Here is a 12,920-nt window from a genome sequence, read left to right as displayed (position 1 = left end):
ACAGGAGATTAATGGAGCCCTCACTTCATGGGGTCTACTGGGAGAAGGGAGGGGACTCCTCATGCTGGGCTGCTGCCTTTGGGCAACCTGGTGCTGGTCACATGACTGCATCTCACCCTAAGGCTGGGCCCTATTGTCCCAACTTGGAGGGGGAGGATAGGTGGCATTGGGACCAACTTCTGGGGGGGAGCAGGGGGTTGGGAAGGAAGCAAAGGGTGATTGGGCCCCACCCTCTGAGGCGCAACTCAACATCAGGCACACTCCAGGGGCAAGGAGCCAGTTTAATGTCCTAGCAGGGGAGGGTTGCCAGGGGGCCATCTATGATGTGTGTGTGGCTACACAAGAGAGTGCCCTCTGTCTTCTCCAGCACTGCCAGAGGGCCAGCTTCCTCCCCTGGGGGTGGCTGGATTAGGAGAAATGGCTGTAGCAGCTCAGTCAGCTTCCTGCAGGAGCAGGATCCTAGACTCTGCTGCCTGTGAGGATAGGTCTACACAAACAAAACCTCTTGCTGTTTGTCTGTCTCAGGGAAGGTACATGCTTCCCCACCAGTCCAAAGGCGGGAGAGGAGGAGGCTGGCTCCAATAGGGCTACGGCCCCTTAGTCCAGCCCAGAGAGCCTTGCCTTTCCACCACCACATACTTCCCCAACATCTATGGGCTGGCTTCCAACCCCTGCATCTCCCCTTCACATGCATGTCGGTCAGGGGCCCAGGGTGCCCCTCAGCTGAAATAGCTGGTGATGAGCTCTTGCCGCAGGCACTGGGACTCCTGGGAGAGGGGCTCAGGGTGGGGAGAAGCCTGGGCAGGTTGCCTGGCACCCAGCTCTACCCCCTCAGGCATGGGAATGCCCCGCCCCACAGCCATATTGTGCAAGACACAGCAAGCCACGAAGATGTGACAGACCTTGAGGGGGCTGTATTGGAGCACCCCCCCTGCCCGGTCCAGGCACTGGAACCGGCCCTTTAGTGCCCCCACTGTACGTCCCACCACAGCCTGTGTGGCCATGTGCGCTGTGTTGTATCGCTGCTCAGCTGCTGTCTCTGCTGTCTCCACTGGTGTCAGCAGCCAGGGCTTCAGGGGGTAGGTGCCATCCCCTGTGGAGAACCAGACATGGGTTATGCTCTGCAGGTTGACCCTCTGGCTGTCCCTGTCCTTCCACCCATCCCCATGGCAGGCTCCAGCCTTTAAGATGGGGCCTCTCCCCTCTGTAGGTTTCCAGCTCCAATCAGGCTGTGGGCACTGGCAGGCTCAGGAGGGGTGGGGAATGGAATAATTGGGGTCCTTCCCTGTCTTGGGCAGCTTAGAATTTGCAAGTCTCCATGATGCTCCAAGAGGGAGGAAAGGCCTATCAAGACCTAATGTGTCCCTCTCCCCTATGGGGTTCTTTCAGGCAGGGCAGGCTGAGGCAGGTAGCAGAATCTGGTAGGTGGGTGGGCATTCCCTCAGGGCCCCCTGCACCTAGTGGGGAATTCAGGCTAGTGTGGGGGATGCAGGTGCCAGCAGCTGTCATGGAGCCTTCACCACACAACCTGTGTTTGAACCACCCCGGGCAATCTCATCACTGGAGCTTGGCCCGTGATTCACGGCTGGTGCAGTTAGCCTTGATTTCTTCCCTGGCTGCTAGGTGCAGCCAGGGCTGCTATGATGGGCTAGGGGTGGGATCCAGGTTACTCTGCTGAGATAGGAGTCCTACTTCTGTGGTGGAGAGTGGAGACACTGGGGAGTGGGGACAGCCAAGTAAGGTGCAGCAGGTGCATGAGATTGGCAGGTGGGGCAGCCGAGGGAGGGGTCCCTAGGCCATGGCTCACCCAGCAGCCAGCCATTCATGTTCTGGTGCCCCTCAAAGATGCCCCTGAGGCTGGAACAGCTGAGGATGTGGGCATCCGGCACAGAGCCAGGGAACTCGGCCACCACATGGGTTATCATGCCGTGGGCATCGCACACCAGCTGCATGTTCATGGAGTGGAATCGCAATGGGTTGCGGTAGAGGTTCTCGTGATCCGAGGGCGGCTTGAGGGCCACGTGGGTGCAGCCCAGCGTGCCCAGCACATTGGGGAAGCCAGCAATGCGCAGAAACTCCTCTTTGGTGCGGGCCTGCTGCCGAGGCTGGAAGGGGAAGCGGATGTAGGCATTGGCACGGCGGGTCAGGGCGGTCGTGACTTGGGAGACACAGCGGGACATGCTGGCCTGGCTGATGCCAGCTGCGTCGCCCGCCGGCGTCTGAAAGGTGCCCGAGGTGTAGAAGTTGAGGGCAGCCGTCACCTTGACGTAAACAGGGAGAGCATGGCTGCGGCCAGTCGAGGGCTGCAGGTCGCGCTCTAGTGCGTGGCACAGGTCTCGGATCATCTCAGGGTTGAGCTGGTAGCGCCGCATCACCTGCTCCTCCGGCATGTTCAGGAACTGGATCCGGGGCTTGAACACCCGCTCCTGGGGCAGCCGCCGCCGCCGGCGGGCATGGGCACGCTGAGCCAGCAGGTACAGCGCCATGGGGGAGCCGCAGCCACCCGGGGGGGAACGGCTCGAGCTGCAGAGAGCAGGCCGGGGCAGGCTCGACAGGGGCGGCGGGAAGGAAGGGGGCGGGGAGGGATCTCCTCTTGCCCGAGGGGGGAGTGGGAGGGTATTTAGGATTGGGGGCAGGGTCCCTACTTGCCCCGACCGGGGGTGGAGGAGGAGCCGGAGGGCGGGGTCTCCACGTGCTCCGGCGCCGGGGGTATCTAGATATTAGAGTCCCCCCCCACCACCACCACCCTGCTGGTGGGGGAGGCTCCGATCCGAGCCAAAGGGACCCGCCGCCAGCGGCTCACCGCCTCCACTTCGCCGCGGACCCTGCGCAAGACACGCCCCCCCACTTCCACCAATCAGCGCGCCCCACTCGTGATGATTAATGAGGCGTCAACCCCTACGCCACCAATATGGCATATCTAATTAGCCCCGGCGGAAGCTGTAGTGAAGTCAGACCACTTCCGGTAGATCGGGGCAATTCCGGCGGAAGTGCTTCCTGGTAGGGCCGATCAGGGAGGGAACACTTCCGGTGGCGCGTAGTTCGGGCGCGGGATGGAGCCGGATGTGGAGTCGCTGCCCCGCGGAGGCTTCCGTTGCCGCCTCTGTCATGTGACTGCGGCCAACCGTGAGGGCCGCAGGGTCGGGGTCACCGGGGTGGCGAGTCACTTGGGGGTGGGATGCTACGAAGCCAGGGTGGGGGCTGGGGGTGAAGTTGAGGGGTCAGCGTCAGAGATCACAGACTGGTGGCTAGGAAGCATTGGGGTCATGGCACCACTTAGATCAGAGGTCATGGGAGGTCTGGTCCTGGGGTTAGAGGTCACAATTGGTCAGAGGACGTGGCACCTTTGGACCATAATCTGAATGGGTCGCTGTCAGGTCACCATGCAGGTCAGAGGTCACAATTGGGGTCAGCGTTGAGGTGTTATGGTGTGTTTGTGGGGGTAGGGAGTTAATGTCAGGGCAAACAAAGCAGCATTGTGGGTGTAAATGTCTCTGTCTCCACCCAGGTCAGGTCACAGACTGGGAGTGCTTGTGGGGGGTGTTAGGTCAGAGGTTGCCATATGGGGGTTAGTGGCAAGTTAAAGATTGCCCTCTGGCTCAGGGATGTCAGTATTTGAGGGAGTTACAGTAGGGGGACAATGTGATCTTCCTCTGCCCCTGTGTTTCCCCATCATTCCTGAGCTGCATGTGCCTCCCCTGCAGAGCCCAGCCTGCAAGATCATCTGCAGGGGAAGAAGCACCAGCGGCTGGAGAGCTTGCGTGCCAAGCGGCAAGACCAGGAGCTTCGCAGTGTCTTTGTCAGTGGCTTCCACAAGGGTACGTCAGCCTCCGAGCTGAGTGAATACTTCCAGGCCTTCGGGGACGTGGCCAGTGTGGTGATGGATAAAGACAAGGTGAGTCCCAAGGTCGGGACAGGGGCTCCCTGGGGCAGATGAGACTCCTGCCTGGTACTAACAGCTTTTTGCCCACAGGGTGTATATGCTATTGTGGAGCTACAGGACCAGGAGGTGATGGAGAAGGTGCTGGCTCAGCCTGAACATTGCCTGGGGGGGCAGCGGCTGCGGGTGAAGCCCCGGGAGAAGAAGGAATTCAAGTACATGCCTCCCAAGAAGCAGGGATCTGCACATCGTGAACAACTGAGTCCTGAAAAGCTGGTCCAGGCCCTGTGCCAGGCTGATGATGTGAGTGTGGACGGGGACCTTGGGCCTGTCCTGTCTGCTGACAAGGGTGGCTGCTGAGCTGCATGGGGCAGGGACAGTGCTCTAGGGCAGTGGTCTCCAAACTGGGGTGTGGTGCGCGAGATGATCCCAAGGGGTGCGCAGTAGCAGGAGCGCTGCTGGATGGCACTCCACCATTCTTTTTCTTCTGCGGCAGCTCTGCACATCCACGGCTGGTGTTCCCCTCCGGCGGCATGTCTGCAGCAGGTCTTCCAGTCTTCACCCTGGGGGTGTGCGAGCCAAAAAGTTTGGAGACCACTGCCCTAGGGTGTGTGTATGGGGGAGGTTCTGAGCTGTCTGGGGCCAGGATGATCCCTGGAGTGGGGGTTTGGGCTGTGTGCTTAGAGTTTAGGGGTGGGGAGAAAGAAGGACACAGGGGTTCTGAGCTGGGTGGGGTGGGGTTTTGGGCTGTGCAATCCCAGGCACATGTGGGGTGTGTGTGTTTGACGATGTTGCCCCCTCACTCTCCTCACACACACCCAGGTGGATTCCCAGATGTCACAGCTGGTGCAGCTGTTTGAGCTCTCCGAGAGTGAGAGGCGGCTGCGACACCTACTGGTCACCCTGTTCCAGGAGGTTTTCTCAGAGTTCTTCCCTGGTAAGTGCCAGCCCCGTGTATGTGCACATGTGTCTGTCTGTCCCTGCCCCATGTGCCACTGCCCATGACCTTTGCCTCCTGTGTGTGCGCAGGATGCGCCATCCTTCCCTTTGGTTCGTCGGTGAATGGATTTGACATCCATGGCTGTGACCTGGATTTGTTCCTGGACCTGGAGAAAACAAAAACCTTCCAGGCATCTGCAAAGGGACCCCAGGGGGCACAGGTGAGAATGGATGGTAACAGGGACCCCGGGAGATCGGGGGGTTGCGGGGTAGGCACTGGTACCAGGGACCTTTGCAGTTGGGGGGCATGATGAGTGCTGGTCACTAAGTGCACCCCCTTGCAGGCCGAGGAGGAGGCAGGGCCAGACTCTGACTCAGAGGACTCCATCCTGAGTGACATTGATCTGACAACAGCGACAGTGCCCGAGGTGCTGGAGCTGGTGGCAGCTGTGCTACGGAAGTGCGTACCAGGTGTACACAGTGTCCAGGCAGTGCCCAGTGCCCGCCGCCCTGTCGTCAAGTTTTGCCACAAGGACTCCGGGCTGCTGGGAGATATCTCCATCAACAACAGGTGCAGAGCCTGGGAGGCAGGGCCCAGAGGCCAGGGAGTGCATGTGGGGGATGGGGGGAGGCCATGTTGAGCCAGGGGTGGGAGCCAGCTCCATCTGGGATGGATGGGGGACCTCTCCCATCTAGAGCATCCCTCCAGGGCAGGGTGTGTAGAGAACTGTTGACCCCGCTCTGGGGAAACATGGAGCATCCTGGCTCCATGGCCGAGACTTGTTCACCAGCTCCAAATCCACATGGGGCTTGGCCGGGTGGGGGGTGGAGTGGGCAATGGCGAGGGTTGGGGGTGCCTCAGGGTGTGTGTGTGTGGGGGGGGGGGTGTTGGTGCTGCCCTCCCAATGTGTCCCATCTCTCTGACAGGCTGGCGCTCTGCAACACACGCTTCCTACAGCTCTGTACAGAGGCTGATGAGCGGGTGCGGCCCCTGGTCTATGCACTGCGCTACTGGGCCAAGCAGCAGGCCCTGGCGGGTAAGGACTCCCTCTTCCTGCACTAGGGGGAGGTACATGGTTAGAGTTCCCATCTGGAGGAATCATGCTGGGGGTGCATGGGTCTAGGATTTGGGGGTATGGACACCGCCGTCGCCTTGTCTAATGGCCCCCATCTTTCCTCAGGAAACCCCTTTGGAGGTGGCCCCCTCCTCAACAACTACGCACTGACCCTGCTGGTGCTGTTCTTCCTGCAGACGCGCAGCCCCCCGGTCTTGCCCACACTGGCCCAGCTCAGGGAGCTGACAGGTAGGAGTTACCCCACAGTGTACCCAGCTGGTGTTGCTGCATTAGCCCATTTCATCCCTGGGGTAGTGTTTATCTCACCCCCCCCCCACCTCTGTCTCCTCCCCAGGTGATGGGGATCAGGCTATTGTGGACGGCTGGGATTGCAGCTTCCCCCAGGACACGTCACGGCTGGAGCCCAGCACCAACACGGAGAGTCTGTGTGAGTGCTGTTGGGGGCGGGTGGGAGGGTAATGGCCTGCAGGATGTCCCCCCACCCCATGTACACAGCCTACACACGGGCCTGCTGCTTGAGACCAGCGGGGGCCAGGAGGAAGGGGATCTCAATCACCAGGGAGCTGGGTACAAGGATGTGAGTGATTGTCCCAGCTCTCGGGTGGTTTCCCTTCCCATCGTGCTCTTGGGTTGGGAGAGAAAACGCTCCCCTGAGCTGCTGCCCCAAGGTCCATCCAACCTGGTTTCCTGTTGGCAGTCCCGTGCAGGCAGGTTCCCTGGTGCTATTGCTGGGGAGGGGGTAGAGAAGAGAATTTCTCCTTCCCCAGATCCCCATATGTCCTGCAGGCTGGGAGCCCCGCAAGTTCTTCCCCAGCCCCTTTGTGTTCTCATGGCTGTGCAGGGATTCCTATCTCCCCATCCTCACCCCGCCTCTTGCCTACTTGATTCTCTTGCAGCCACCCTGTGTTTCCTGCATAAAATTATCTGTTACACACACTCTAGGCCCCCACCTTCTGTAGGCTCAAGGCGTAACTCTGTCAATTTAGGCACCCCACCCTTTCCCAGTTCCTAGGGCTCCGGTATAAGGCACCCAACTTTACCCTAAATTTGTTGCCCATACACTCTATGACATTCCACCTCTACCTACTTCCTAGGGTGCAAGGTTCCCACCTCTACCTAGTTCTTAGGGCTCAAGGTGTAACCTGGTTGATTTAGGTACCTTCTCCCTTTCCCAGTTCCTAGGGCTCCAGGCAAAAGGCACCTAACTTTACCTCTCCGTGGGCTCCAGGCTCTACCCCTCCATGGACTCAGAGCTTAATCTTCTATGGGTTTATAGGGTTTTTGATCAGTGAAAGAGCCTTACACAGTAATATCCTACTTAATGTGTATTTATTAACAATCACCAAAACAGAATGCACACACTAAGCATATGATGCTCTCTACTGCCAATAAGACAGATGTACTTTTCTTGAAGGCCAGTCAGGATCAGGTCATCTGTGGGACTCCAGCCTTTGCACGGTGTGGTTGGTAGGGAGTTGAGGTCTGGCAGCTCTGATCTTGGGGCTGTGTCCTGGAGTTGGTTCCAAAGAACTTCCTTTTGGACCTCAGTTTATATAGTGAATCTTAAGTCTTGCTTGGCTGTACCTTAACCAATCATTTTACTAAAATTATTACTAAACAATTGTCTAACCAATCCTAACATTGTAAGACAATTATACCCCACCACCATAGTTGATTTACACTTAGCAAAATTAGTTCTGCAACAGACAAACAATCAAAGAACCAGAGACCATACAGATAAACAATAGAAAAGTAGGGAGCATAAAGGCAAAACAATAGAAGTATAGATTCTACAGTCACAACTGTTGTAAGTGATTTCTCGCCAGACCGAATGTCATCAAACAAAGTTTTCTTTAACCATCTTAAGCTCTGTTTCTTTATCTGGTGGTGGGTACTACTAAGACAGGATCACCTTCTTAACAGCCCGATAGTATGTTGTTTTAATACAGTAGTTCTCAAGCTTCATTGCACCATGACCCTCTTCTGACAAAAAAAATTACTGTATGACTCCAGGATGGGGGACTGGAGACCGAGCCCGCCCGAGTCCAGCTACCCCGTGGGTGGGGGGCAGCTGAAGCCCAAGGGCTTCTGCCCTGGGAGGGAGCATGTAACCTTAGCCCTGGGCAGCGGGGCTTGGGCATTGGCTTCGGCCCCATGCGGTGGGGCTTGGGCATCAGACTTGCTGGGGTCCAGGGCCAACACCAGTCTTGGCGACCCCATTAAAATGCGGTCCCGACCCACAGTTTGAGAACCCCTGTTTTAATGTAATTTAGATGGAATGTGAGGACGTGACTTTCTGCTTCTTGGAATACGGCTGCATTAAAAAGAGACCTCAGACCTTACAATATGGCTACAGGAAAAGGCCTTATCCTGACACCTGGGCTCACCCTTCCCCCTTCTTCCCCCAGCCACCTTCCTCTCATCTGTCTGTGTCTCCCTGCAGGTTCCCTCCTGGCCGAATTCTTCCGTGTCTTTGGGGACTATGACTTTGCTGGCTGCGTGATCTCGCTGAAAGAGGGCCGGGCACTGCCCCTCCCCAGCTTCCTGCTCTCGGAGGTGGGTGCCAAGCTCAAGTTGGGCCCCTTCAACGTGCAGGACCCCTTCGAGCTGAGCCACAACGTGGCAGCCAACGTCAATGAGAAGATAGCGCTGCGGTTCCAGCACTGCTGCCGGGACGGGGCCAAGTACTGCCGCAGCCTGCAGTACCAGCGCAAATCCAGCAAGGGCAAGGCCTGGGGGCTCGTGCGGCTCTTCCAGCCAGGCGTGCCGGAGGCTGGGGAGCTGGGCCCCGATGGGCTCCTCATCACCATCCCTTTCACGCTGATGGCACTCTCCCCTGGGAGCCGGCAGCAGTTGTGCCAGGCTAGGGACTTCCGGCGCTGCTGGTTTGACAAGGTGTGCGCCGCCGTCACCTTTGTGCTGAAGGATGTGCTGAAGTGCAGCTGCACGGGGCCTGCAGGAGAGCCCCTGGGGCAGGAGCCCACAGAGCAGGGTGGAGGTGAGCAGCCTATAGTGGGGTCTAAGCACCCCCGGTCTGATGAGGGAGGAAGCTTGGCTGTCTCCCCAGCCAAGAAGAAGCCGAGAGCAGAGGGCCCAGCGCCCGAGGAGGAGGAGAGCGTGAGCTGGAGCTGTGCTGTGTGGCATCGTGTCTGGATGGGCCGGCGTCGCATCCGGCGCCAGCTCCGACACCTGGGCAGCCCACAGCCAGACGCAGAGCAGGAGGCTGGCTCCCTGGAGGTGGAGGAGAAGGTGTCAGAGGCCATAATCCAGCAGGAGGGAGACTCCATGGGGTCAGAGCCGCTGCTGAGGTTCACAGCCTGTGCCCAGGTGGGCAGTGGCCAGGAGGACACACGGACCCTCCTGTGCTTCACCCCAGACCCCCAGCAGGGCCTCCTGTTCCAGGACTTCTATCATTTTCTACAGGGCTTTCTGCCCAGAATGGTGGAGCGGTATGTGGGCAGAGCAGCCAGGGGTAGGCAGTGACATCCATGCCAGCACCCTGAGACTGGGGGATGCTATTTTAAATGGACTTTGCTATGTGTACCATGCAACTGGGAAGGGAATAAAGGGCCTAGCCAAGTGCCCCTCTGGGCTGTGCCTGTCCCGCTGCCTGGGGGCTGGGGGGAAGTGGCTGGGGGCCTGGCTTGAGTGGGGAGCGGGTACTCCCCAACTGGATGCAGGTCTTTCTCCTACCACCCTGCCCAGCCTCTTGCGAATGTGCTGCTGTGTGTCCCCTCTGGCGCCCCATAGCACTGGGATTTGAAGTGCTGGCACGTTATCGGGGGTGGGGCTGATTCTTCACTGGAGTGGAGGCGGACTATCAGCAATGGCCAATGGGGCACGAGTGGTGAGTATAAATGCAGTTGATGCCTAGGGGGGCAGTTGCAGAGCAAGGAGTGAGAGGCCTGGGGTGGATAGACCTTGACTCTGGCCAGTTCAGCTCCGTTCTTCTCTCCATGCAGCAGTACTATGCGCTCCATTTGTGGCTACTGGGGAGGGATCTATGGGAAGGGGGCAGTAAGGGGTTGGGGGATGTACTGGGAAGGGACGGGGCCCCAGGAGAGGCAGCTCAGAGCAGGCTTGGCCCCGCTCCCCCCCAGGGCTTTAGGTGCTGCCTTCCCCAAGTGGAATAAGTCAAGGGTGCGGGGGAGGGAAGAAGAAAAGGTATTTAGGGCCCCAGAGTCTGCAATACTACCTCCCTCAGGGGCATGCAGGTGAGGCAGCATGGGCAGAATGGGACCAGGCTAGGATTGGGATTCTAGAGGCAATATAGCACCTTTCCTCCATAGCACCTCACTGGTGGGCTTCATACGTGAGGTTAAGCCAGGGGTTGGGGTGCAGGGCAGCAGTGTGGTCTCTGGTAGTTTCCAGTGGAGCCCGGCAGTGCAGTATGCGATTTAACGCAGATCGATTCACTGCACCTACTGAGTTCTGAGAGGTGGGTGGGTCCAAGACCCTTCCCCCAGCCTAAGGGGGGGGGCAAAAACCAAATGATACAGCTAATAAAAAATTGGGGACAGGATTGAGGATATAGGACCCTAAGCAGGGAACTGGAGGGGGACAATGAGCAGAGAACCCTAGACTGCCTACTCCTTAAAGGGGTCTAGGGAGCCAGTGGATGCTGCCCAGTCACTCTGCCCGGATGTGTGATGGAAGGGAGGAGTGGAAATAGGCCCCACAGTCTCAGAACACTTCCCTGTCCAACATCCTCCTCCTGGAGTTATAACTGGCCATTTTGGCCAGCGTCAGGAGGAGGATGACAAGGAGGTCTGGGGACTTTGTGGTGCCCTGGATAGGATGTGCATAGATCAAGAGGTGGGGGTGAAAGTGCAGCCAGAACCTTGGGAGAAGGTTAAACAGCAGCAGCCTGGTGTCTGGTAGTTTCAAGTAGAGCTCTGCAGTGCAGTACGCTATCTAACGCTGGTCTGTACAGATTTTCACTGTAACTGCATAAGCAGTTGAGCCAGTTTGGACTGAGTTGCAGACTCCAGGGTCCATGTGGATTTACAGGGGAGGCTGAACTGCTTCTCCAGCTGCACTGATCACCTTCAGCCCCCAACTAAAACCTCTCCAACGCATCATCAAGGATCTACAACCTATCCTGAAGGACGACCCATCACTCTCACAGATCTTGGGAGACAGGCTAGTCCTTGCTTACAGACAGCCCCCCAACCTGAAGCAAATACTCACCAGCAACCACACACCACACAACAGAACCACTAACCCAGGAACCTATCATTGCAACAAAGCCTGTTGCCAACTGTTTCCACATATCTATTCAGGGGACACCATCACAGGGCCTAATCACATCAGCCACACTATTAGAGGCTTGTTCACCTGCACATCTACCAATGTGATATATGCCATCATGTGCCAGCAATGCCCCTCTGCCATGTACATTGGTCAAACTGGACAGTCGCTACGTAAAAAAATAAATGGACACAAATCAGATGTCAAGAATTATAACATTCAAAAACCAGTTGGAGAACACTTCAATCTCTCTGGTTATTTGATTACAGACTTAAAAGTTGCAATTCTTCAACAACAAAAATTCAAAAACAGACTCCAATGACAGACTGCTGAATTGGAATTAATTTGCAAACTGGATACAATTAACTTAGGCTTGAATAGAGACTGGGAGTGGATGGGTCATTACAGAAAGTAAAACTATTTCCTCATGTTTATTCCCCCCCCCCCCCCCCCCACCTTCCTCACACATTCTTGTCAACTGCTGGAAATGGCCAACCTTGATTATCACTACAAAAGGTTGTGTACCCTCCCCTCGCCCCCCCCCCCCGCTCTCCTGTCTCCTGCTGGTAATAGTTCACCTTAAGTGATCACTCTCGTTAGTGAGTGTGGTAACACCCATTGTTTCATGTTTTCTATGTATATAAATCTCCCCACTGTATTTTCCACTGAATACATCCGATGAAGTGAGTTGTAGCTCACGAAAGCTTATGCTCAAATATATTGGTTAGTCTCTAAGGTGCCACAAGTACTCCTTTTCTTTTTGTGAATACAGACTAACACGGCTGCTACTCTGAAACCTTGAGGTTTAACATGGCCTTAGCAAATTTTGATGTATTTATCCAAAGTAGACTTGCTTCTCCCCTATGAGAGAATAGTGCTGGAGGTTGATCTGGCTGGCAAATCTACTCCAACCAAACACAGGGAAGGGGAGGGAATGGGTGGCTGTGTCTTGGGAGACTGAACAGACAAAGGGTGGGACAAAGGCCCCTTGAATGGTGACAAAAGACTGCTTCAGTCTAAGGGGGGAGAAAGACTTCAGGCACACCGTACCCATTCACTGATTGGATCCTGGTCCTTCTGTACTATCCTTAAATGTAGGCCCTAATTTGCATTTTATTGTGTTTTGTATTGTAACTGTTTGTTTCCACCATTCACTTGTTGCTTGTGGAATCTCCATTTTCTTAAATAAAAAGTTTGTTTCATTACACGTGCTGTATGTTATACAAGAGCAGGGATTTAAGGTAAAGCTAATACATTAGGGTCGGGACACTGCTTCTTTGTGGGGGAGGGGACACTGAGGATCTGGGATTTGTGTGGGGCTGGATATCACAGGGGAACATGTTTTGAATGGCTGCCAGGCTGCTGGTGGTCCTGAGAACCATCATTCCCTTCCCCCTTACCGAGGGGGCTGCATTATACTGTCACTAAAGGAGAGGGCAGTGAAGATTTGTGGCTTCTCTTCTCGGCCTCCCAAAAGACAAGCAAAGGAAGTGCAGAGCTGCCAGTATTCAGCCCCTCTGATATCACCCCACGTTTATTTAAGTGTGGAAATAGATGTAAGTCCTCAATTTAAGAAAGTACTTAATGCTTTCTGAAACCCATTCCTAGTCAGGTCAGCACTTCAGCACCTACTTTTTAAGCACATGCTTAAATCAATGTGCTTTATGCGTGTGCTGGAGTACCGCCCTGGACAAGAATACTTTCCTAAATTGGCAACTGAGGTGCAGCTATGTGGGCAATGGGTCCATCTACAGCTGGGCGTTACTCTGGATTAA

At 56.2% G+C, this 12,920-nt stretch overlaps 1 protein-coding gene across 1 annotated transcript; it reads left to right on the top strand.

Moving 5' to 3' along the window:
- The first annotated feature begins 8 nt into the window (after positions 1-8).
- Positions 9-12,350, top strand: TUT1 (terminal uridylyl transferase 1, U6 snRNA-specific). The gene is made up of 10 exons (XM_073352097.2): positions 9-3,126; positions 3,705-3,895; positions 3,974-4,183; positions 4,703-4,817; positions 4,910-5,040; positions 5,164-5,390; positions 5,747-5,856; positions 6,001-6,123; positions 6,230-6,322; positions 8,339-12,350. Exons 1-10 carry the CDS (start codon positions 3,054-3,056, stop codon positions 9,376-9,378), a joined length of 2,313 nt encoding a protein of 770 aa, XP_073208198.2. The 5' UTR covers positions 9-3,053; the 3' UTR covers positions 9,379-12,350.
- The last annotated feature ends 570 nt before the right edge of the window (positions 12,351-12,920 follow it).

The sequence above is a fragment of the Lepidochelys kempii genome, chromosome 7 (assembly GCF_965140285.1).
Source record: "Lepidochelys kempii isolate rLepKem1 chromosome 7, rLepKem1.hap1, whole genome shotgun sequence".
In the NCBI taxonomy this organism is placed as follows: domain Eukaryota; kingdom Metazoa; phylum Chordata; order Testudines; family Cheloniidae; genus Lepidochelys; species Lepidochelys kempii.
Note: the sequence above shows the minus strand (reverse complement) of the source record. Positions and strands in the feature narration are given on the sequence as shown.